The 26518-nt window shown below is 43.9% G+C and overlaps 1 protein-coding gene across 5 annotated transcripts in view; it reads right to left on the bottom strand.

Moving 5' to 3' along the window:
- Positions 1–26518, bottom strand: part of RIN3 (Ras and Rab interactor 3) — a 110985-nt gene that overhangs the window by 13106 nt on the left and 71361 nt on the right. For all 5 annotated transcript variants that reach the window (XM_005285434.5, XM_065595642.1, XM_042858632.2 and 2 more), the window contains 3 exons: positions 25571–25662; positions 17076–18554; positions 13748–14056 (listed from right to left, as the gene is read on the bottom strand). In XM_005285434.5, the coding sequence (XP_005285491.2) occupies positions 13748–14056; positions 17076–18554; positions 25571–25662 (1880 nt within the window). The remainder of the gene's footprint in view (positions 1–13747; positions 14057–17075; positions 18555–25570; positions 25663–26518) is intronic.

The following is a 26518-nucleotide window of genomic DNA, read 5'->3' as shown; positions in this document are numbered from 1 at the left end:
GACCAACCTGATTGCCTTCAATGATGAGATAACTGGCTCTGTGGATATGGGAAAAGTGGTGGATGTGATATACCTTGACTTTAGCAAAGCTTTTGATACGGTCTCCCACAGTATTCTTGCCAGCAAGTTTAAGTATGGATTGGATAAATGGACTATAAGATTGATAGAAAGCTGCCTAGATTGTCGGGCTCGATGGGTAGTGATCAGCGACTCGATGTCTAGTTGGCAGCCGGTATCAAGCAGAGTGCCCCAGGGGTTGGTCCTGGGTCCGGTTTTGTTCAACATCTTTATTAATGATCTGGATGACGGGATGAATTGCACCCTCAGCAAGTTCGCAGATGACACTAAGCTGCGGGGAGAGGTAGATATGCTGGAGGGTAGGGATAGGGTCCAGAGTGACCTAGACAAATTGGAGGATTGGGCCAAAAGAAATCTGATGAGGTTCAACAGGGACAATTGCAGAGTCCTGCACTTAGGAAGGAAAAATCCCATGCACCGCTACAGGCTGGGGACCGACTGGCTAAACAGCGGTTCTGCAGAAAAGGATCTGGGGATTACAGTGGATGAGAAGCTGGATATGAGTCAGCAGCGTGCCCTTGTTGCCAAGAAGGCCAATGGCATACTGGGTTGTATTAGTAGGAGCATTGCCAGCAGATCAAGGGAAGTGATTATTCCCTTCTATTCAGCACTGGTGAGGCCACACCTGGAGTACTGTGTCCAGTTTTGGTCCCCCCACTACAGAAGGGATGTGCACAAATTGGAGAGAGTCCAGCGGAGGGCAACGAAAATTATTAGGGGGCTGGGGCACATGACTTATGAGGAGAGGCTGAGGGAACTGGGCTGATTTAGTCTGCAGAAGAGAAGAGTGAGGGGGGATTTGATGGATATTAGCCAGGATGGGTAAGGAAGGGTGTCCCTAGCCTCTGTTTGTCAGAGGGTGGAGATGGATGGCAGGAGAGAGATCACTTGAGCACTGCCTGTTGGGTTCACTCCCTCTGGGGCACCTGGCACCTGTTGGTAGACAGGATACTGGGCTAGATGGACCTTTGGTCTGACCCAGTACAGTCATTCTTATGTTATGTTCTTATAGCAGCCTTCAACTACCTGAAGGGGGTTTCCAAAGAGGATGGAGCTAGGCTGTTCTCAGTGGTGGCAGATGACAGAAGAAGCAGCAATGGTCTCAAGTTGCAGTGGGGGAGGTCTAGGTTGGATATTAGGAAACACTATTTCACTAGGAGGGTGAAGAAGCACTGGAATGGGTTACCTAGGGAGGTGGTGGAATCTCCATCCTTAGAGGTTTTTAAGGCCTGGCTTGACAAAGCCCTGGCTGGGATGATTTAGTTGGTGTTGGTCCTGCTTTGAACAGGGGATTGGACTAAATGACCTCTTGTGGTCTCTTCCAACCCATAAATTCTATGATTTTATGAATAGGCACCTTTCCCCGGCGTCTTTTAAGTATATGCATGGCATCTTTTCAAGCACACACTCATTCCCCCCACCCCAAATCCCTGGTTGCCCTTAGTTACAAAACCTGGCTCCACTGCTGTTGGAGATGTAGAATCTTGAACTACAGAACTATAATATTGTTATAGCCACAGCACCTTGGGATGAGCTCTCCTCAGAGCTACTGAGCTAAGCAATGTCAGGCTGAGTAAATATTTGGATAGGATACCTCTAAGGTAAACGTACCTTCTACAGGAAGTAATACTGATGGGGGTGAGGATGGTCTTGTGCTTAAAGCATCCTTATAGACAGAGTGAGTCTGTGAAGTGATCCATATTTATGGTATGTAAATCTCTTTGGGATCCTTTCAAATGAAAGGCACTATATGTAAACTCTTATCAGTATAAATCATTACAGCTCAAAATAGGATCCAAGGAGAAGTTCCATCAGATGAACTATGAAGAACCTGAGGTCAGCATTTCTTATCTAGAAGCTGTTCATCTCATTTTGAATTGGTGTGCTTTTTGTTCATAGTGTACAGTATATGCATGATAAGGTTGCTTCACAAGTCCATCTTTCAGGATACCCAGATATGAACCATCTTCATAAACCAAGATCACTTTCAATCTCACCGTGATCATTCATGGTGCCTGCAATGTTCAGACATTTTCTCTTTTATGCATCTATGTCAGGGATCGGCAACCTTTCAGGAGTGGTGTGCCGAGTCTTCATTTATTCACTCTAATTTAAGGTTTCGCGTGCCAGTAATACATTTTAACATTTTTAGAAGGTCTCTTTCTATAAGTCTATAATATATAACTAAACTATTGTTGTATGTAAAGTAAATAAGGTTTATAAAATGTTTAAGAAGCTTCATTTAAAATTAAATTAAAATGCAGAGCCCCCCGGACTGGTGGCCAGGACCCGGGCAGTGTGAGTGCCACTGAAAATCAGCTCGTGTGCCGAAGGCGACATGCGTGCAATAGGTTGCCTACCCCTGATCTATGTCATGTCTTGGCTTCATTGGTTTGGGATTGGCCACATATGTCTCACTCCTTAATCATTTGTCTGGACTCCAAAAAAAAATTAAAAAAAAATCTATCCCTGATGTAGCTTTGGTAAGTTACACCAAGGCTGATTTTGGCCCACATTCTAGATGTCCTTCCATGTAGGGAATAAATTCCTATTCCTCAGCTGTTCCCACTGACTTGTTTCAAGTCTTTGCCATGAGTCAGCTTTCCTTATTTGTCATATATAGTTGACATAAGTTCTCCTTTGGCAGAGGAAGATCTTCTGCTGGAGTTTTAAACAAATACAAGCCTAGTTCTCGATAAAAAATGTGACTTTAAAATAAACCAGAAAATGTATCTAATGAGCAGACAGTCAGATGAGTTAAAACAGAGTGCCTGAGGCTGTAACTGTTATATTCACTTCTGAAGCCGTAAGTTAGACTAGTTTGTACAGAGTCAGCACATATGGTAGAAGGAATCTGCGGCTCTATTCAGTGAAAGTAGAATTAACACTTTCTGTTGTTTAAATGTGCAGTCAGTTAAATGATGTTGCAGGTCCTTAGCCAAACCATAAAAGGGCTTCATTGTTTGATTAGTGTCTGGCTGGATGTTTTATTCATACTGCTACTAAGGCTTATGTTTCTATGAAAGCTTGAGTTGGTTCGCAACACAGGGCCAAATTCATCACTGCCATAAATATTAATCTAATAGGAATGTATTAATATTACTGCTATTAAAGTATTGTGCAGCTGGGAAAATTACTCAATGGAGACATGGAGGACTGGAAAAACCTCAAGGAGAAGGGCCTGGATTCTGATCTCACATACACCAGAATCGATTAGGAGTAATGCTATCAATGAAGTCACACTGGTGTAAAACCAATGTGAGGGAGCATACAATCAAGCCTCAAGGAATCTGCTGAGCTTCATTTTTTCTGCCCCTTCAAATGTTTTATTTAAGTTCTGAAGTAGCTGGTGGACAGAACTAGACCAGCATGCCTGGAAACTCAAATTTTCTAAGGAGCCCTAGAAAGATACACTACTGCTGCAAGAGTGCAGCCTTCAACCTGTTGCCCCACATCTCAGCTGGAAGGACCACCCTTAGGAGGGAGAGGGTAAGTCAGTCTTTATGACTCTTCTGTGTCCTCTTCGCTGAGACGCCCAACGTGGATATCTGTTTGTGATATGAACATTTGTCCACTAGGACCTGCACTCAGACCACCAACTTCTTTCAAAAAGCTCACCAATTGGCTCCCTGGTGGTGTTAACCTGCCATCCTGGGCTAGACTCAAATCAGGGACATGGAAGTGAATAGTTCTATGTACTGAGCTATCCCTCCCCCCACTTCTATGTACACTCCCCTGAGCCAGCTAGAGCTGACAGGGGATGATACTCTTCCAGGACTCTTACCGAATCTCTCCATTTCTGTTTTGTTGACTAAGCTTTATATTTACAACCCGGCTTTGAGTCCATTATTTTTCATTCCTATCCTATCTCATTTCCATAAGCTGATTTAGCAGCTTTGCTCACCAGTCCTTATTATAAACCTCTCTCAATTTTAAGATGTGATAGAAATATTATTTGAGAAAGACTTCTGCAGTTCCAGCTGTTTGCATGACTTAATTATTGGAATCTGACATCCACTTTTTTTTTTGTTATTAATGAGCTCAAACTAAGGAGGTTTGTGGCATACGCTCACAATTTGCACATAATAGTTAACTTAATTTCAGTCTACCTCTAGGAATACAGGTCCCGATGGCTGAGCCTCCACAACTGCAGATGAAATCAGTGGGAGTTGTAAGCTATGGCATTAGCCTTGGACTTAGAAAACCTGGGTTCAAGTCCTTGTTTTGCACAAAGTTCCTGTTGGATCCTGGGCAAGTTACTCAGCCTCTCTGTGCCTCAGTATCCCCACTAGGGATAATAGTACTTCCCTACCTTGCAGAGGTGCTGTGAGGGGCTTAACTACTACAGTAACAGGGGGCATATAAGTACTTAAGAAAACGCCATTGAAAATTGGGCTCATGATTTTTTTCCCCATCATATTACTGACTTACTACTTGATCCGGAAATTTCTCAGCACCTCGTGTGACGTGCTGAGCAACCTCATCTCCCAGCAAAGTCAATATTGCTTAGCACCTTGCAGGATCAGGCTCTTCTTGCACCAGGACAGACCAAAAGGATAAACTCCAATTCCGGTGAAACCCAGTGCATCTCCACTGATTTAAATGGAGCCACTGCAGCTTGTGGCAGTGCTGATTTGGCCCTCCCTCTAAAACGGGCTGATCTCAACCCTTGAGACATTTGAAGGAGGACAGATCCAGATGTGTCAGAGCTCAGGCCCATCTCTACTCAACATGGGTGGGGTTTAGATCAAAGGATCAGGTCAGTTCTTTTTTACTGTAACTGGCTCGTCCAGCCTTATTGAAAACATCCATGTTTAGTTCGTATCTTTCACAGAAAAGCTCATTAACAGCTTGCAGAATTACATCCTGCTGTCACCCCTCCCCCCTGTCCCAACTGCTGTCTCGAGTTCAAGGTGGAATTGTCCCATTCCAAATCAGACTTGTTTGCTTTTTTTCCAATGACAGGAAACATTTGTTTCATAAACATTCATAAGAGGCTTAAAATAAGCCTTCTCCTCTGCCACAAACTCATCCTATTACACTCAAGGCAAAGTGTTTGCAATATCAGCGGCTGGCTGTGCTGCAGCGCTTGAATGGAATTGGTATTAATTAAATGCATGGTTTAATGCGATTGGAATTCTGTCCGAGTTTCCATAAACAAATTAGGGCTCTGCTCTAACACATTCATGTATATGCTTCTTCAGTGGCTCTTCTGTCCAGTAGGGATGATAATCATCATAAGTAGGTTTGGAAGGATTCAATGTTGGTAAACTTTAATTTCATCGTACACACACAAAGTGATGAAAAAATATTTCCATCAATAATAACTGTGATCTACAGCTAGGAAAAGTAAGAAAAATGCTCCTTATGAACTTCTTAGAGTTTGATTTAGGGATATTTACTTTGTATATTTTGACATGTGATGTTGACAATTTGTGTTTTAATGGTTATAAACTTTAACATTTTGAATTTCAACATCTTCTGTCAAGAAACAATTATTATTTGACCTCCACATAATTTCATGCGACTGAAAAACTAAATAGATAAAAATTAAAAAATGCTTAAAAATAAACAATCGATTTTATCCATCAAAAAGATAAAAATCAAATTCTGCCAAGCCTAATCATAATATAGTAATAATACTTTGCATTTATATTGCATCAGCCATCCATCCAGTGCTTTCAAGGCATTTTGAAAACACTCACGAATGAAGTCTCACAACATTCTCCTAGGAGTGAGGTGCAGGGGGGAGTCCCCAGGGCTGGGCTGAAGGGGTTGGCGAGTGAATTCACCTCACTCTGACCCTGCAGCAGTAGCTCCTGCCCCACAGGGCTGGACCCGGCTTCCTGCTCTGGGCTTCCTAATCCCACTACCAGACTGGGATTAGGGTTGCAGTGCCAGGGGGATTGATGCCCCCTGGGCGGGGCAAGGAGGAGGAGGAGGAAGAGGACACTGGCCATCACCCCCTACGAATGTGGACCCTGAGTGGGTTGCAAAAAAAGACACAATGCAGTTGGTGGGTCCCCTTACTAAAATGTTTGGGGACCACTGCCTTAATTTACAGGTCAGAGGCATTGGGAACTGAGATTGTTTAGTCTGCAGAAGAGAAGAATGAGGGGAGATTTGATAGCTGCTTTCAACTACCTGAAAGGGGGTTCCAAAGAGAATGGATCTAGACTGTTCTCAGTGGTAACAGATGACAGAACAAGGAGTAATGGTCTCAAGTTGCAGTGGGGAGGTTTAGGTTGGATATTAGGAAAAACTTTTTCACTAGGAGGGTGGTGAAGCACTGGAATGGGTTACTTAGGGAGGTGGTGAAATCTCCTTCCTTAGAGTTTTTTAAGGTCAGGCTTGACAAAGCCCTGGCTGGGATGATTTAGTTGGGAATTGGTCCTGCTTTGAGCAGGGGGTTGGACTAGATGACCTCCACGCACCTTCCAACCCTGATATTCTATGATTCTATGATCAATTCATATTGGCACTTTTAACCCAAAGCAGCAATTGTACCATATGAGATAAAGGATACTCTCCAATCCACCAGCTCTCATTAACAGTAGCCCTCATACAACATCTTCTGCCAGGCCTCTGTTCACTACAAGGCAAAACTTATACATGGCATTATTCTCTCCCTGGTAAGCAACATGTGATAGTGAGCAACGTACAGGAGCATCTTGGATTCACTGTAAATAGATTCTAGAATCGCTTCAGCATGAACTGTTTATGCTGATGCCTCAAGTGCTTAAATCCTCCTTCAAATACACGAACAGTAGCTCAGCTATGCTACTCACGTTTATGCCTTGCTCAGTGGTACCTGCCATTATCAACTGCAGAACCCTACGTAAAAAGTGAATGGACAGGGTGCAATTAATGTTCATCGGGTTGGTTGGTTTTTACAGGGGACAAAAACAGGGAGAGGAAAGGTTTCTAATACAATATGACCTTACTACACTCTTCTTCTGTTCAAGCTAAAAGTGCAGTATGTGTGAGTCATACTAAGCACAGAATCCTACAAATAAGGACTATTAAGTTCACCTAGTCCATCCCCCAAGCCAGTGCAGACTTGTTCCTTGAAGTATATGATCCAGTGCTTGTTCAGTCCAATTTTAGGTGACTCAAATGAGGAAGTGTCTACCACTTCCCTCGGAGATTATTCCAGATGTGAATAGACCTAACTGTTAGAAAATTGTTCCTTTATTCCTTGGACCACCCTAAATGATTGCTCTCCCCAGCGTTGGCATTTCCAGCTTTCATATACTTGCAGACTTAGTAGTCATCATCTGATTAATCTATACCACGTTAGTTCTTTCAATATTTCTCTTTATACCAATCCCTAATTGGTAGCTCCTTAATCGTTGTTCTTCCTTCATTTCCCTCCTATGTACCAACAACTTTCAGGCACCAAAGTGCCTAGAACTGATCACAGTGCTCTAGTTGTGGTCTTACCAGTTCCTTATGGTGAAGGACTGGCATCTCTTTGCTCCATAGCACATCGCATGTTTCTGTCTCACTATCACCCCAGATCTGTATTGCATTTCATAGTCCTTATGAAAAGAGTTTGAAGCACTGAAGGCCTGATTTTGATCTTACAGCAAATCAGACCCTTCATGTTTTGTTAGGGGAAAGGATCTGTGCTAGAAGAATGACACAGGGTAAAACAGAATGGGGAAGTTGCAAGCTTCTTCCAAGAACACAGGGCACATGTGATATGAGTGTTATCCTGCTCTCATGTGCCCATTATGTGCCTTGAAGGAGGCAGCCGGTGGTGTGTCTGCAAATGCTAGAGCAGACTTAACCAATTTGTAGAGTCCCTCATTGGGGGCTGGAATTGCTGTTTACATCCTACATCCAACTACAGCCACAACTAGAACTGGTATCCACGTGGTGCACTGACAGCAGCTCTGCTAAGGAGATCTGAGCTCCAGGCTACTCTTTGCAGCTCTTACAGCTTGTTGTGCCTTCTGGGATGAAGCTAACTTCCCCATCCTGCCTCAATTCCTTACACTGTGAGAGCTGGTGCTGCAGTTAACATGAAGGACACTTTTCCAAGCCACCATGGACTCACCCAGTGAGAGTCATATTTTACATTATCCATTAGACTGCGGCACTGTTTGATTTGCTATTTTTAAAGTATAACCATGCGAAGTATGTGCCTGATACACAGCCTCAGCATAGCAAGAAGAGCAGGATTGCAATAGAGGCCAAAATCTGCTTTTCTGAGCCTTTTCCTGCACATTATTGTTACTTACACAATTGTTATTTTTGGATTGTAAGCTCTCCGAGGCAAGGTCCATCACCTACTAAATGTTTGTACGGCTGGTTGAGATTCCCAGGTGCTGCCACATTGAAATGTAATATTTATATTGCAGTAAAACCCAGAGGCCTCAATCAGGACTGCCACCCTGCTGCACTGGGCACTGTATAAACATATATGAAGACATGGGGCTACCCATGGTTCCTACCCTGTAAAGCTTGCAGTCTAATCTGACCAGTGAGATGTGAAGGTGGGGGGAGGCAGAGGAATACAGTGATATACACACATATATAGATGTGCAATTTGTAAAAAAATTGATATAAATAGACCTAGCCATAATTGGCTGATTTTTCACCAGCATGGTAGCAGAGGTGCATCTTGAGTAGGAATTTGGAGGAGGAGAGGGTAGTGGCCTGATGGATCAGTTCTGTGCATGAAGGTCAGAGTAAAAGGTGCAGAGATGCTTGTTCAGGAAGCTGACAAATGGGCAGAGAAGGCATGTGGATGGAGTGGAGGAGGTGGGGAGGACATGATGAGACACAAGAGCAGACAAGTAAGGAGGGGCAGAATTGTGGAGGGCCTGGGAAATCAGAACAAGAAGCTTGACCTTGATGCAGTAAAACTAGGGGAGCCAATGGAGAGATTCAAGAAAGAGGGTGTGTGACGGGGTGTGTGTACCCCACATAGGTTCGGAATGGGCCTAAGAGGCCAATTGACATACAGAGCTGTGCCTGGAGAGTGGGACAGGCTTAACGGAGGATGAGGCCCAGCTGAGGAGGTGCTGGGAGAGGACTATAAACAGAAGAAGTTGAGAGCAAAAGGAGGCTGCAGATAGTGCGCAAGGAGCTCTGCAGTTACTCTCTGGGACTAGAGCAGGGCAGGATAGATAAAAATCAAGAGTATTTTTGAAATACTGGAGAGGGAAGAGACTGGAAGGATCATGGAAGAAGCCAAAGGGAACAGTTGGTCCTGGGATCCTCTCCTGAATAGAAAAGTGTGGCAGGAGGCTAGGTGGGAGACAGCAGAGTGGAGCAGGCTCTGGTGGGAAGGCCTGACAAAACAGCAGGAACTGAATTTACAAGTAGAGAGCCCTGGAAGGCATCCAGTGGATGCATGAAAGGTCAAGCCAAAAAGGGCAGAAGGGGTTTTAAGCCTGTGCTTTTTAGTTTGGGATTTTTTTGAGGGATTCCAGGGAAGGGCCTGGAGTGCACCAGCCATGACAGAAGGGTGACCCTACAGGGGTTGCAGCAGGGGAGAAGGCCTCAGAAAGGCTGGGTAGGAAGAACCAAAGGAAGGCAGCAGCAAGGAGTTGTCACGGCTGGATCGTGGCGTCGTGGGCAGAACTGGGTTCCCCTACTGGTATGGTGGCATGAGGCTGGAGGAGGGGACAAGGATGACAGAGAGCCCTGGGAAAAGGGAGTGAAGACCTCAGGCCCAGAATTGGGGCTGAAGACATGATACAAGGTCTTGGTCACTGATTTGTTGGACTTTTTATTACCCCAGAAGGGATGGACTTAAATCATGACCTGGCTGGTGAGCCGAGGCATAAGAAGGGGCAGACCACCAGAGGACCAGTGCGGCCATTGGGAAGAGGCACCAGAGGGGAGAGAACCAGTACACCATGCCAGGCCACAAGAAGTTGCTTCAGTGGTGAGTCCTGCCTCTTCACAGGGTGGTATGGTGAAAGGAATGGGCAAGGAAGATGGATCTTGTCTTAGCTATTCCTTGTACTGGTCTGAAAATAGTGGATCAGAGCCATAGCTCCCTTGACTTCAAGTCAGTTTTCACCAGATGAGGATCTATCCCATTGTGTTTAAATTCTAAACATAGCAAGTAGGGCTTTGGGGAATTTAACTGCAGCAAACTTACTGTGCATTTTTATTGTGTATGTTCAAGTTAAACTTTTGACATCAGGTTAAAGCTCTCTAACAAGTCTGCATATATGTGGGCTGAGCAACATTTTCTGCCAGGACACATCCCCCTACTTCCACCTCACACATTTGTCTTCCTTGCTTCAGCAGCGAGAAAGCTGGAGACTCTACATTTCTGTTGATTTTTATGAACAAATAAGGAATGGGGATTCACAGTTTTTAGAATTACTGCCGTGAATGTTGAAAGGGTCATGAAACTTCTAAGTCAGCCTGGGCTGACCTACGTATACACTGAAATCTCATCTTAAGAAACTGTGAATTCAGCATGGTTAAAACTGTGCCTCCCACCTTGGGCTTACACATTCCTCTCTTACCATGCACATAGGGGTTCTATCCTGGTTTTGATTACAGTTCTGTGAAATTATCACAATCCAGCTGAAAAAAAAACACACACAAAAGTGCCCTGGCCTGGGGTTTTGATAGAGGTGAACCTCAGCTATTGGATTTGGTTCCGAACTTTCCCAGACTTCACAGGTGTGAAGATTCAGAGTTCTGGTTTGAATTCCCCACTGCAAAGTCTGGAGAGATATAATGTGTTCCTCTCTGGGCTCATCTCTAGTTTTAACGCAAACTTGAAACCCATCAAAACCCTCTTAATGAACTTGGGCTAATGTATGTGTGTGGATCAAAATCTTAAGAAATTGGCAGTTTTGCAGGGTTATGACACAAAATCAGGTGGACATTGGTACAATTGTGTTTTATCTTGAAATATTAGGTAGATTCTCAGACCTGACTTGTCCCTGAATTAGCACAAAGGAAACACAGCCAGCTGGGGAAGTCACACCAGATAGTGTAATTAGTTACTGTTATTCTACAGTTACCATTCTTGTCACAGCTAGACTTCTGTCTTTTTGGCACAGGGAAAGGTTGGATTCGGACTCCATCTGCTCTGCAATTGGAAGAGATGGGAACTTACTGATTCAGTGATGAGCAAAAGGAGCTTAATGAAGTACAGATAATTATACAGGAAGCTGAGCACAGAGTGTACTCTTCCTATGTCAAGAATACTGCCTGGCCTTGAAGCTGGCCCAAAGAATGAGAGGGATTGGGTTCCTATTCTCTGGGTGACAAGAAGGGATAAAGAGAATTCCCAGCACAGTGAAATCTGGTTCTGAACAGCCTAACGCACTTAGTTAAATTTATGACTAGAGCTGTTTGGGAATTTTCCACTGGAATGCTTTTTTGACAGAAAATGCAGTTTCTGCAAATTTTTTGCCAAAAAAATGTTGAATTGCTGTTAGGAAAATCAGAACGAAATATTTTGTGTCAGGTTGGTTCACCTGAATTGGAATACTTTGTTTTGTTGAGCTAACTCCAAAATGCTTAGATTAGAACCAGTCCAAACATTAAACTTCCTTTCCCAATCAGCTCATTGCCTTATGGAAGTTGTAGTTTAGACCCCAACTCTCTTCTATGGACTAGACTCCCTGGAGGATTATATCTGTTATAATGCAATGTGGATTTCCCTCTGACCTATTGTATGGCACATTATGGGAGCTACATGAATCTGGGTGCATCATGGGAGATATATTCCAGCCAGGGACCTAGCCCCTGAGGAGAATGGGGCCATCAGTCTTTGAAACTACAGCTCCCAGGAGGCAATGAGCTGAACTGGGAAATATAGTGTAAATGTTTTGTAGAACTGATTTGAAATTCCAGTTCAACAAACCAAAATGAAACACTGAAATTTCAGGAATGTCAAAATGTTGTGTTTTGTTTTGATTAAAAAAATCTTAAAACAAAACATTTCAACATTTTCAAATCAAATATTTTCAAAATTTCCATTCTACGACAAATTTTGAATTTTTAACCTTTGAGGCAAAAACAAATGTTGAAATATCAGAATGGCCTGTGGGACAGAAATTCTGAATTTCGCATAGCTCTAGTTATATCTGAGAAGCAATGCACAAGAATCGCATTGAGATTATACCAGATATGTGGCACTTAGGGTTAACACTTTGGCCAGTCAATTCAAAATGTGTTTTTAAGACTAAAATGATGATGAATTGTCTTAATGTACAGTGCTGTGTACACCACCACAGTGTGTCCAAACATATTTTATTACATTTAAAGTCTGTCTTGATAGGACAGATACACTAGAGAAGTGCAATAATGGCTTTCTAAGCCTACTGAAGCAATCATGAAATAGTAACAAACAATATTAATACTTTGCACCTTCACAATGTCCTGGGGGCACCCCCTGCACATTTCAGCCAAGGTTTTGGAAAGACAAAACCCAAGAGACTTTCCCCCAAGGAACCCTTCTCAGGTTTCACACTTAGTCCAGTGCACTGTGGGACAGGACTTTGGGAGTTTAGGGAGAGCTATGTGAATACTTGTGACAATTTAGGAAATCTGTCTGGACAACTTAAAAATTCTGGTTGTTGTTATGAAATTATTATGCAGTTGTTACTATGAAAAGTGATGTATCATGAATGTCTCTCTGTCTCTGTGTATCCACCATTGCTGACAAACCTTTCAACATGTACCTCCCAAACGAGGGACAATGGTGGGCTGCTAGTATGCAACAACTAGCTCTTTGGGACAATGGGTTTGCTTTTGCTGGGAGAAAATTCTTCCTCCTCTTGTCTGAAAGGTGTGGGGAAGTGGAAAGAGTGTAACTTTCCCACGCAGGACATAGAGACAGAGGTGACCAAACAGGAGGTTATAAAAAGACTAATGGACGGGAAGTCTCACAGGAAACCACACAGGAAGTTTGGAAAGGAGAGAGGAATCAACCAAGGTCAGAGTAGGCAAACTGGGGGAGAAGGTACCATGTTTCAGAACCCAAGTCAGGCACTGCAACAGAAGATCCCTGAATGGCACTAGAAGACCCTGACCCCAGCCCAAGGAATGGTCTGGAATTATGAGGAAACTGAGGCAGGGAAATGCATGCAGGGTTTATTATTTTTGTACAGATCTCTTTTTATGGGGGAAGTCTGAGGGGTCAGCACTGCTTCCAGGGACTGGACATGGCACCACATAGAAGATCTGTATTCCAAGAGTGCGCCAAGAAGCCCTAAGACAGTGCCAGTGCCCAAGCTCCATCCAGATTCCAGAGGCTTAAAATACATAGAATCCAAAAGCTGGATCTCCTTACAGCAGACTCCTGAAGGCCAAGAGGAGGCACTTGAATGGACCCATGACACTTGTGCAGGACAGACATGATGATCAATGAAGCTTATAGTCCTGGACCTTGTTATCAGTGCTTTGATTCAAAGAACATTGACTCACTTGGGGTATATCTTATAACATCTTCTATTTGAGCATCTCAGAGTACTTTGCAAACATTAACTGATTAAGTCTAAGCATACCTCCATGAAGGAGTTATAGTAAACATACTAGCCACCAAGTTCACTATCAAACCAAAATCTTTCCATGTAACTGCAACAAAAGCCTTTTTCCTTGGGTACCATAGCCATGAAAAAAGCAAAGCAGAGATGGAGTGGACAGGGAGAGCAAATGTTTTAATAGATCTCTATTGTACCTGGGTTTCCCTGAGCCATGGAGTCATAGATGAGTTTGCAGGATTTCAGCAGTGTGCCAATCTTCTTCTCTGGGGAGTAGAACTTGTGCATGGTTGTAAACTTGTGAAGGATTTTTTCCAGCACAACAGTTTCGGGCACGCTGGTGGTGACACCCAGGTCAGTGGTGGTTGTGTTCTGTATGACCAACTGGTTCTCTTTCAGCAGCTGTAAGGATCCATCTTTGTTGTGGATTTCCCGTAAGTAGGAATCGATGGCATCTTTTAAAGGTTTCAGGACACATTTGTACAACGCTGACTCAACAATCACTTCTGCATAGGAAGGGGGAGATGGGAATAAGAGAACATGGGATCCATGAAAAAAAATTAACTTAGTAGCACAGACGCATCCCTAGACCAACCTAGTGCAGCTCCCATGCAAGAACCTGGGCCATGTCATCAGCAAATTTAATGGGCAGTGTCAGTTACAAATGGGGTGCATACAAATGCAGTTGGTAAAGTAGTGTCATTTGCATAAGGTTGGCATTCAGTAGGTGTGCCATGGGTAACTTACACACCAAAGGGGCAGACGGTGGTGGGGGAGGTGTAACTATACGCACCATAGGCCATGGGCAGGTTTGAACCAGAGCACAATATCAAAACATAGACTTCTACCAGTTGAACTAAAGGAGTAACTCCATTAACCAGAAGCAGTAGTGTGACACACATTTTACAAGTGCATTACTATCCTGTAACAGGACAGCCAACTAAGGGGAAGTGTAAAGTAAAGCAGAACCCCACTTTCCCACACTGCTCTTGGTTGCTTTTCCTTTAACAACTCTGTTTTTCCAGACCCTTGTGTAGGTAACACTAGCTTACCGATATGTAGTAATTTACACCACATTTTACATCATCTGTGAATATGGCCCATGAAGCCTATTTCCTAACACTTGCTTAACATTCAACAGGAAAAAAAAAACACCGAGACAACAGCAAGCTTGAGAAACTACGGGAAATTGCATTACACCGGTTGCCTACTACAATATGGTTCAATGGCACTGCAGAACAGTGCAGCCGCTCAGACAGGGAGCAATGAAAACGTGGCAGTTATGTTTATGGACATGACGTGCAGCTCTTTTAAAGAATCTACTACAGGTTACAAGGGAGACAATTAATCTGTGTGCATGAGTGACTAGTCTGGAGAAGAATCGGAGTCTAAAAATTTTTCCCATGGAAATCCCCACTGCCCTCCATAGAGCTATCCCTGGCCAAGTTTAACCTGTGAGGAGTCTGCTGACTTTGGGCCAAATCCTCCTCTCGCTGGTCTGAAGGAATAGAGCCCATCATCCAACCATGAGTTGGGGGAGGCATGGAAGAAGGGAGTTCTATTTCTGCAGCATTGCATTTCCAGCCATAACAAACAGATTCCTCCTCTAAGTGAGCATTAACTTAGGCAGATAACTCTCCATGCTCTGAACCTCTCCCCGTCTCGAAGGATAGGGGTTCCAGGACAGTGACCAGTGGGGACCCTGCAGACAAAGGAACAGAGGAGTTCAGGTGGAGCTCTGAGGCAGGATAGAGACCCAGAACCTCCACCGGATGGTCCTAGACTCTGATGGAACTCAGGCGATGTGTGGGTTATTTAAGATGAAGCCTCTGACTGTTCTGAAGGTGATGGTGCTACATGTAAACCCCACTCACAATGGAAAGAAGAAAACTCAGGCAGTGAAAACTTGCACCGTTTTCAGCTTCCTCTACAGGAATAACCCACAGTGGAGCCAGCATTTGGAGAATGGGAACTATAGCCATACACCAGAACTCATGGAGTTCAGGGTTTGTCTTCACTTCTAAAAAAGCTGCGGCTTTTACTGCAGGGTAACTAATGCGTGCAAGCTATCCTGATGTAAAAAACACAGTGAAAACCAGGCACTTTAGTTTTACCACAAGGTATTCTTGCTGAGTTCAACCTATGTCCTTGCCTGGGGTTGACCTCACAAAATTTATCTAATGGTAAAACTAACGTGCCTTGTCTTTAGTGTGTTTTTGAGATAGCTCACATGTGTTAATTACTCTGAGGTAAAAAAAAAAAGGGGGGGGGAACCTACATCTTTTTTAGCAGTGAAGACAAGTCCTCAGTCACCTTCTACTTTACGGTTGGGTTTTGGTCTGTTTATTCACTTCAAGGTCTGTCTTAATGCAAATAATTCGCTGATGTTCACTGGTCTGCCTGCAACCCTGGATTTTATCTTTTGCAGCATCAATGCCTTGACGTTTGGGGAAATATAGGCTAGATGTCCAGAGAGAAAGAGAGAGAGAGAAGACAGGACTGCAGGACATATCAGTCACCATTAATGGTATCAGGTCAAATGCCTTATGCAAGGAGGGATGGGTGTTTCCATTTTCCTTCATATAGGTGAATTCCTATGCCTGGGGGTACTGAATAAAGAGGTTCATGACCTGTCCAAATATGCAGATAAGGAGTGATTAAAAATCAAGATAACATTACAACATAGGTGCTTCTTAAAGCAATGCTCAAGTTCTCAGGGTGGCCAGCAGGCCTTCCACTAACTGCCACAGCACAGAAATAGGGTGTGTGATTTTGCATCTGCACATATTTGCATGAGATAAGGATTTTACAGCTCTTTGTACTGTTCCCACAAACTCTAAACTACTGCACATCTTTGTACAAAGGCAACTGGCACAATATTCTCCAGGGAATTTTAAATTAAAAACTGTATTGTTAACAATTATTCCCCTTGAACAGAAGTTGTGATTGAGGTAAAAATGAGGAGAGTGCTGTATTTGGGGTTAGGGCTGCCAGTGCAGCTCCAGTGTTCTTACTAGTTGTGGTGCATGGGGCAAGAATTCATGGCTTCTGCCTTTGGAAACAAACCATAACCTTGCCTTTCCCAGCGAATGTTCAACTGCTAATACCTGAAACGGATGTCAGAGGTGGGACAAAATTCTGCTTCCATAGCTCCACTCTAATGTTTTACTTTGACTGGACCGTCTCAAGACATGGAGGTCCACAAAGAGCAGAACTTTGTAGCAGGGATCTGCTTCGTGGACCTAGTGGCTGCAGACAGAGCTTTTTGTGGAGCTTAGGAAAGATTATGCTTGTTCAGTTGAATCTCTATCTTAAAGCAATTTTATTTGGGGTTTTTTTATTTGGTCTCCGGAGGTTTAATACTGCTACCCTGAATGCAGCCAATCCGAGAGCAGCTTTAGCCCACAGTATTTACATTTCATCAGGCATCTAACAATTTTATAAGGAAAAACTTTTCTCTGTGTCACCATTACCCCCAAACCTCTAAAAATCCACCCCACGAAAAGAGTAAAATGTGAGTATTACCTACTTCTTCTTCTTTATAAACTGATGGATCTATGAGAGATTTCAGCTCTGTACTTTGTATTAAATAACTCTTCAGCTGAGTCATCATCATTCGAATTTCTTGTAGCATCTCTGTGCTGGAACTCTGTTTCGCCATCATCTCTAAACTGTACACTTTATAGTCCTGCACCAAATTGCCAAAGTAAGAATCCTTGTCCTGTGACAGCTCTACAATCTTCTTCTGCAGCTTTCTGTCAGCAGATAAGAAGACTGTGAAGACGTTGGTTAGGCTTACAAAGGAGAGCCTCTGCTTGGCCTTGCCCAAGATTACAGAACTTGTCTTTTTAATGGCAGGGGTGCTCAGTTGCTCTAGGTCATCCTCCGTGCTGCTTGTGGAGTAAGAATCAGGCTCAGAAGCAGAGGTCTGAGCCAATGCATTGCTTCCTGGACAGTCCAGGGAGGTATGAGAACCTTGAAGTTCAGATGAGCTAACAGATTTACAGCTAGCATCTGATTCATCCTGAGTGTGTTGGCAGGTGGCATCACCTTCTGGCTGTGGGCTATCCATGGATGAAGACTGCACATTGTGTGTGTCTGGCTCTGCAATGTTTATTTGTTTTGAGTCGCAGGAGCTGGAAGCAGTCGGCAGCCGAGATAGCCTCTTCTTTCTTGGTGGTGGGACAGGGGGCACCTTTACTATTACCTTGGGCTTCCTTTGTAGCTCAGTCAAGTTCTCTTTTTCTGCAGCTTTGGGATTTCCTTCCTGGCACTCTGATGTGGCTCTCTCAGTAATGGCAGCAAGCATTTTTACTGTCTTTGTGCACTGAGAATCATTGCTCTCTGTATGAACATCCCATTCTTCTTGTGTCTGTTCCTCTTTCAGCATTTCACATTTTCCAGACTTACCAACGCAGCTCTCTTCTGAAGCTCTTTCAGATGGCCGCCTCCTCGGAGGTATGGAGGGACGAGCACATTTCGGAAGGGCGGCTGATGATGGGTCACTGGATGAGTAGGGTTCTTTTCCCTTTTCTTCCTTACCTTTACTGCCCTCAATTTTCATTTCCTTAGTGCTCTTCCTCAGTTGCTGAAGAAGCAGCTGGTCCTCTTCACAGGCAGTCATGGAATCCTTAGATAGCTTTTCAGGTGGCTTCAGATCTTGACTGTGAGGAAGAGGAGGAGGTGGAGGAGGACGGTGAGGAGACCTCTTAGGATTTGGTGTGATTGCACTACAGTGATCAGCCCTTGCACTGGAGCTCTTGTAAGGAGGTACATCCGGAGGAAGAGGATTGCTGCACTCCTCTATAAAAATAGGATTCACAAACCACAGCTTGTCATTTCCTATTGACAGCTCAATTTCACATGAACAGTGGTTTGTGCTACTTGCAAACTGCTGGCTAGACCTTAGATTATTCGTCTGGACAGTTCTGAGAGCAGAGTCTTTCACAGGCTGGGAAATCCCACCTCCTGTTCTTCTGTGGTTTAAAGAAGAGTCCCAGAAGCCTGTCAAAAAATAACAGAGTTAGACAATGCCCTGAGAGAAAGTTATTGTGTCTGATAGGGTATGGGAAAACTACTTTGTATCAAAAGAACTGATGCAAACTTTGAACCCAAGTCCACCCTGGACCCAACCCTTTTAGGGGTTCAAACTCAGATGCAGCTGGGGAAAAAAAACGAAATTTCACTAGAAAACTGTTCACACTCCAACTGTTAGAAGCTCATCCAAAGAGAACCATTGACCTGATGAGGTTTGTCCATTGCTAAGTTTGAGGGCAATAGATAACAAATACGAAGCAATTAAAATAAAGTCTGTATGCCCCCTACCATGGTCATTGTCCTCAAAATATACCAGTAACCTTAGATAACTAAGGAAGGAGGGGGCATGACAGGGATGGGTGGGCATGGTGGAGCCGAGTTTCCCTACTCCAGGGCAGAAGTTAGAGCAGACCACCTGCTACTCTAATTCCATCATTGCCAAGCGGTCAAGACTCAGAGAGCTGGAGCATAGGATCAGATTGGATCAGACCCGTGTCCATACAGTCCGGTATTCTGGCCAGCACCAGCTGTTTCAGGGAAAGTGTAAGAACCCTGCACACGTGGCATAATCTGCCCATGCGTTTAGTTTTATCCTGGTCTCCAACAGTTGAAGACTGGCTAAACCCTGAAGCATGAAGGTTCCTATCCCTTCTGCAAGCTGTTGTTAGCATTAACTGTTATAACTCTGGGTATTCCTGTTATCCATAGAATGCCCGATCACTCTTTGAATCTTTCACTGAAACGGGCTCTCTGCCCAGCTCCACCACTGCAGCTCATGGCAGCGAAACAGAGTCTGGAGAATTCTGTGTATTGTTTTAAGGTATTAGACTGATGTATCAGACAACAGTTTAAATATTTCAATGTCACCTACACCTGATTGGCAGAGAAGCCATTGTTTCAGATGCAAGTGACTTTGACAAACTGAAAACCTGTCTTCAGTAAGTGTTTGTATACAAAAAAGGATTTAAGTGTTTTATAAGCATTTTTAGCATCAAATTTAACCTTTGATGGGATTACCCTTCTCTCTGAGATAAATTCTCAGTCACTTGTATTAAAAGACCACCTAGCTGAAGAGACCATTTGTTTTTAGTCCTTTGTGTGGTTGCTCAGTACAGGTTTCACTGTATTCCCTATAGGAAGTATTAGGAAGCACAGGGACTACTGCAAATCCCTTATCTATTGATCTAAGGAAAAAATGACACTTATTTGTAAGGGCACCCACTGTATGGCCTATGCACTCAGGAATCCCACACCCAACCCAAAGGCATGATAGGAAACACAGAGGTGGAGGATAGCAAGACACCAGAGCTAGTGCCAGGCTTAAGCAGTCTAAGCAATTGCTTAGGGCCCCAAGCGGTTCAAGGAGGCCCCCCTATTCACTTGCTATTATGTGTTGGGAGCGGGAGGGGCTAGCACTGCCTCTGCTATACACAGTAGATTAGAGTGGGGATCCATACATCTTATTTTACCCAGCCAGGACCCCTAACCGTAGAACCGGTGCTCCTTGCACACTCCCAGTAGACAAGGCACATAACTGCGTCAGCAAAGGAAGCCAACTGGCCATTCTAGGAATGGAAGCAATGGCCTGGGGTGCAGATCCTGCAAACACTGGCTATCAGACACAATGCTAATTCTGCCAGGAGAAGTCCCATTCATGTGACTGGAACTGCTCCCAGCAGCGGGTGCTATGCCTGCGGCAAGGCTTTCAGGCCTGTGCCCTCAGTGGTAAATTCTGAGGGCCAAAGCCTCCTCTCAGTTACACCAGCATAACCCCCTTAAGCTTCAGCTGAGGGTGGAACAGAAGAGCCTTTGGCCAGGAATCAGTGAAATACCTCTTGAGTTCATTGTGAGTTTCAGTATATGAGGGCTGGTTCACCAGGGAAGATAATGGAGCAAGTAATTAAGGAAATCATCTGTAAACACTTGGAAGGTGGTAAGGTGATAGGGGATAGCCAGCATGGATTTGTAGAGAATAAATCATATCAAACTAATCTGATAGCTTTCTTTGATAGGATAACGAGCTTGTGGGTAAGGGAGAGGCAGTGGATGTGGTATACCTAGACTTTAGTAAGGCATTTGATACAGTCTTGCATGATATTCTTATCGATAAACTAGGCAAATACAACTTAGATGGGGCTACTAAGGTGGGTGCATAACTGGCTAGATAACCGTACTCAGAGAGTTGTTATTAATGGTTCCCAATCCTGCTGGAAAGGTACAATGAGTGGGGTTCCGCAGGGGTCTGTTTTGGGACCGTCTCTGTTCAATATCTTCATCAACGACTTAGATATTGGCATAGAAAGTACACTTATTAAGTTGCAGATGATACCAAACTTGGAGGGATTGCAACTGCTTTGGAGGATAGGGTCAAAATTCAAAATGATCTGGACAAATTGGAGAAATGGTCTGAGGTAAACAGGATGAAGTTTAATAAAGACAAGTGGAGCACTTTGCATTTAGGAAGGAACAATCAGTTTCACACATACAGAATGGGAAGAGACTGTCTAGGAAGGAGTATGGCAGAAAGGGATCTAGGGGTTATAGTGGACCACAAGCTAAATATGAGTCAACAGTGTGATGCTGTTGCAAAAAAAAAGCAAACGTGATTCTGGGATGCATGAACAGGTGTGTTGTGAGCAAGACACGAGAAGTCATTCTTCCGCTCTACTCTGCGCTGGTTAGGCCTCAGCTGGAGTATTGTGTCCACTTCTGGGCACCGCATTTCAAGAAAGATGTGGAGAAATTGGAGAGGGTCCATAGAAGAGCAACAAGAATGATTAAAGGTCTAGAGAATATGACCTATGATGGAAGGCTGAAAGAATTGGGTTTGTTTAATTTGGAAAAGAGAAGACTGAGAGGGGACATGATAGCAGTTTTCAGGTATCTAAAAGGGTGTCATAAGGAAGTGGGAGAAAACTTGTTCATCTTAGCCTCTAAGGATAGAACAAGAAGCAATGGGCTTAAACTGCAGCAAGGGAGGTTTAGGTTGGACATTAGGAAAAAGTTCCTAACTGTCAGGTTAAACATTGGAATAAACTGCCTAGGGAGGTTGTGGAATCTCCATCTCTGGAGATATTTAAGAGTAGGTTAGTTAAATGTCTATCAGGAATGGTCTAGACAGTATTTGGTCCTGCCATGAGGGCAGGGGACTGGACTCGATGACCTCTCAAGGTCCCTTCCAGTCCTAGAGTCTATGAATCTATGAAAAACCCCTGCCTTACCACACTTTCACACCATAGTAACGCCTTTGATTTCACCTGAGGCAACTTCAGCCACCATCAGGCTCGCACACATGATGTAGCCACACCAGTGCTAACAATGCAATTGTTCTTTCTTTCCATTTGTCATGTGCTGCTCAAAACCCTCTGGTACCTCCCATCCGCAGCACTGTTTCTTACAGTGAAGCTTCTGGATGTCAGCTTACGGTCCTCTATAGGGACCCTCACGACCTACTGCGAACATGATCAAGCTACTGCTTTAGCCCATCAAGGACTGGGCTGGTGTCTAGGACAAATTTTGGTTTATAAGCATGTCACAGTATTTTCTTACTCAGGAAAGCTGACACTACAGTCACTTCATATTGTGATTTCCTACCATGGGAGAGATGCTGATGAACTGGACACGTCTGTCTTGAAATAAACAAACACACATTGTCGGGGGGGGGGCAGTTGAACTGTTTGAGAACAAATTAAACTAACAACTGCAAGAACATGACCACGTTTGCTTTTTTTTCATTTGGCATCACCTAGTCCAGGGGTCGTCAACCTGCGGCATGCGGGCTGATTTTTAGTGATTTTTAGCCCCTTCAGCCCACTGCCGGCCTGGATTACAGAACCCCAGACCAACAGCAGGATGAGCCGCTCAGCCCGCTGCCGGTCTGGGGTTCCATCTGCTGCCCATGCTGCCGGTCTGGCACGCAAAACCTTTTACTGGCACACAAAACCTTAAATTAATGAAGACTTGGCACACCACTTCCCAAAGGTTGCTGACCCCTAACCTAGTCTAAAACCCTGCTTCCAAGAAAAGCAAATGGGGCACAGTTCTCTTTAAATTGTTTAACTCTGCTGCACGTCCGCAAATGCAGCACAGTGGAATTTGCTTATCGAGGCAGCAGGATGGAGTTACAGCATCTTGTGGGTCGAGGAAGTGACAGGCACGTCATGGATCAGCCTACGAAAGGGGAAGCTGATGATTTTTCTCAGTAAATATACAGATGAGGCACCATGCAGAAAACCCAGAGCTAGGCAGCCAGGCTGAATAGCCTGGGTACGCATTGGGCAGATGCTGGAGTTAAAATGGGAGAGGAATTCTTTTCCCAAAGTAACTGAGGGCTACACACAGCTGCCTCCTAGAAGCTGTTCCGGGGCAATAAATATTCCCTCCCATTGAAGAAAGAATAGGATGATCTGCTCCCACTCCTCTCTCCTGGCACATCCATAAACCTACATCTTCCCACCCACAGCCTGCTGCCAAGTGGGTCTGCATTGCACACAGGGGTAGGCTCCTCCTGTGCTGCCCTCCAATCCACCTCCCAACACATTTAGAAGGGCTGGGTTTTCCTCTTTCTTCTCAGTGATGCGTCAGTTAAAGGGGGATTCTTTTGTTGATGAATCCTCTTTTAAAACCACATTTCAGTGCTCTACACCTTAGACTCTTTGACCTTTTGTGTAATAACCAGATCCTGAAAGAGGCAATCTAGCTTGCAGGGGGACATCTAATTTCTGTCCCATGAAAATACATAACACTTTTGGAGGAAGTGGAAACTGACATAATAGACTTTCAAATACTGCCAGCTTTCCTTCTGGAAGAAAAAAAGTGGCTGCTACCTAGCACAATCTGTCTGTATAGATTAGATTTTGTTTTAAGAAGCAATAAACCCAATCCTAAATATTTCATCCTCTTTGACTTTGCTGAGATGTCATAGAGCTCTAAGGAGCCCTGGAGATTTAGCATCCCTTCTAGGCAACTGTATGTTACAGGAAGTTCTTTGTCTTCAGAAACTTCTCTGGGATCCAGTTCACAATTTCAGACGCCATCTCTCTATTGCAGGGGTCGGCAACCTTTCAGAAGTGCTGTGCCGAGTCTTCATTTATTCCCTCTGATTTAAGGTTTCGTGTGCCAGTCATACATTTTAACATTTTTAAAAGGTGTTTTTCTATAAGTCTATAATATAGAACTAAACTATTGTTGTATGTAAAGTAAATAAGGTTTTTAAAATGTTTAAGAAGCTTCATTTAAAATTAAATTAAAAGGCAGAGCCCCCCCCGGACCAGTGGCCAGGATCCAGGCAGCGTGAGTGCCACTGAAAATCAGCTCGTGTGCCGCCTTTGGCATGTGTGCTATAGGTTGCCTACGCCTGCTCTATTGCCATCATCACGGTGGAAAGAAGAGGACGAAAAAGATCTCAGCTTGCTTTTTTGAAAAGCAGCTACTAATTTTGGCTGCCTCTGTTTCTGGGGCCCCAATTTGAGACACTTTAAAGAGGCCTCTGCTGAGTACCTGCCCTCTGAAAATCAGGGTCCTTACGATGTCTCAGGTTGGGCTCCCAAAAATTGCAGCTCCCAAAATCACAAACCATTTTTGAAAATGTAGGTGAAATTTTATTTTTTGTTATAACTTTGAGCTGCAAAGTAGCATTTTCTGAACAGTCAGTATTGGCTGGATACCCAGAGCCCGTTTGGACAAAGGCAAAACTCAAAGCAATAATGGGGGATCCTGAAACTTGAGGGAACCTGCTGGCTAAATTCATCAAAGCTGATATGAATTGAAACTGGTGGGTTTACATCACTTCGTTAAACATACCAGACACTGGCTTCACCATGGATATAAAAGAAGCTACAGGTGTAATCTCAAAGAAAAGTCGAAGCTCATCTGGTTCAAAGAGCAGAAGAAAAGTTAAACAGGAAACTAGTGTTAGAGCTGGTTGTTAGATGCAACATTTGACTTAACTGGAGTGGGTTTAGTGGCAAGGAATCAGAGTGGCTTAGCCAGAGGCCCAGTTCAGTTAACAGAACACAGAACTTAATGGGGAAACAAAATGAGCAAAGTGCATGTGTACAACTATTATCTAAGGCACTAAGATTTTGAACAATCATTTACAGCAAAAAGTAGAGATAGAAGAGTCATAAAAAAATCTGTGTTATGCTCTAGACCTAATTTTTTGGGTTGATCAGTTACCTGGAGAGCACCAAGTTCATGCACCTTGAAGCCACCAAGGATCAACTCCAAGGCGAAGTAATGAAAGCAGGTCAGCTTTATACATCAACATAAATGAAGATGATGCCTAATCAGCAAATTGGCACTGGTCTGATATCCTCCAAATGACATTATTTTTCAGAATGGCACCATTCAAGGAAGCAGTGGGTCACTAGTTTGGAGGTGGGTCAAGTAGTCAAAAAATACCGAATCTTCTGAAGACTTTGTCCCAGCTGAAGCTTGACCCAAGTAATCAAAAGCAGATAAACTCTACCACTTGGTGAGTGACCCATCCACAATGGTCATTGCATTTCCCATGAGTCCTGAGAGATTAATCCAAATGTAGAGGCTTCACAGCTCATAATTCTTTTTTCCCCAGTCACTTAAGAACAGGGAAAAGATTGTGAGGTGATGAACTGCTGCAGTGTGAGGGTGTTTTTAGCTTTTCATTTGCCTGGATTGCCAGTTATTTTGAATATTTGCCCATAATGCTGAATGGCACTGATGCACGTTAGTTATGTTGGAGTGTCCTTTAGTGTGGGTATATCTACATTATACCCTGGGCACCTAAAAAAGGGCCTGGATAGGTGCCCTTTTTTAGTGTGTCTGTATAAAAGAAAAGAAAATCCATCTCCCCTGCATTTAGGCTTCTCTACCTGTTCTGAGAGCAGCACAAAGCGGTTGTACTGCCTCTCCCATCCACCAGCCATGACAATCCTTAACTGCTTTCAAGTTACCAGGTTCCCATGAGCTTGTGTAAACCTCAAGCTGTTTCACAGAAGACTTACCTATCCCCAGGCTCGCAATGGTTTCGAGGTCTGCAAAGCTATTGGCCTCCAGTATTGCTTGAGGCAGCCTGAGTGTGAAGGGCAGCAAATCCCTGTGAAAATAAATAAAGCAAAAAACCCAACCATTAGGAACTCAGAGTTTTGCAGTTTGATTTTAGAGATCTGATTTGCTAGCAATTCTAGCTCTATTCTGACAGGTGTGGAGGGCCCTTAATGCCACTAAAGCAGCACAGCTGCACCAGTGCAATCCCCAAGCTCAGACAGGGACAGCTGCAAGATGCACTGGCTGAGATTACTCTGGTCTCAAGCAGATTCTCAGCCCCAGTGAGGCTGCTTTGGGCCAGGCTGGTGGCTTCATCTCGGTTTCTTCCATGCTAAAGGAGGGATAAGGATACCCACCCCCCGGGCCACTGTGAGGCTAAATGCTTGCAATGTTTGTAAAACACAAAGAGACCTTTGGATGGAAAGTGCTATGATAGAATCATAGTGTTACAAGGGACCGCAAGTCTAACCCCCTATAGCACTTCAGTACTTAGACTGTAGGTTCTTTGGAGCAGGGACCATGTTTTTGTTCTGTATTTGTACAGTTCCTAGCACAGTGGGGGCCTGGCCCATTAGTAGGGGCTCCTAGGTGCTACTGCAGTATAAATAATAAAGAATAATACGTATGTACAAAGTTATTAATACTTATAATTAGAATTATCGTGGGGTAACAGACTTTACTCTATCACTTTTCTCATCTCTTCCTATTCTGCCTCCCTCCTTTACATAAAATCAGAGCTGAACATATTTTAGATTCTAAATAGCAAGGTAGGATTATGGAGTAGGGTCTGGCTACACTGAGTGATATGACAGTGAGCGACTGGTGAAGGATCAGCTGGGCAGTGGGAAACTGGCTGCTTTCATCAGTTGTCTATTCCCAGACTTTCTAACATTTGGGGTTTTGGA

The sequence above is a fragment of the Chrysemys picta genome, chromosome 4 (genome assembly GCF_011386835.1).
Source record: "Chrysemys picta bellii isolate R12L10 chromosome 4, ASM1138683v2, whole genome shotgun sequence".
Taxonomy (NCBI): Eukaryota; Metazoa; Chordata; order Testudines; family Emydidae; genus Chrysemys; species Chrysemys picta.
Note: the sequence above shows the minus strand (reverse complement) of the source record. Positions and strands in the feature narration are given on the sequence as shown.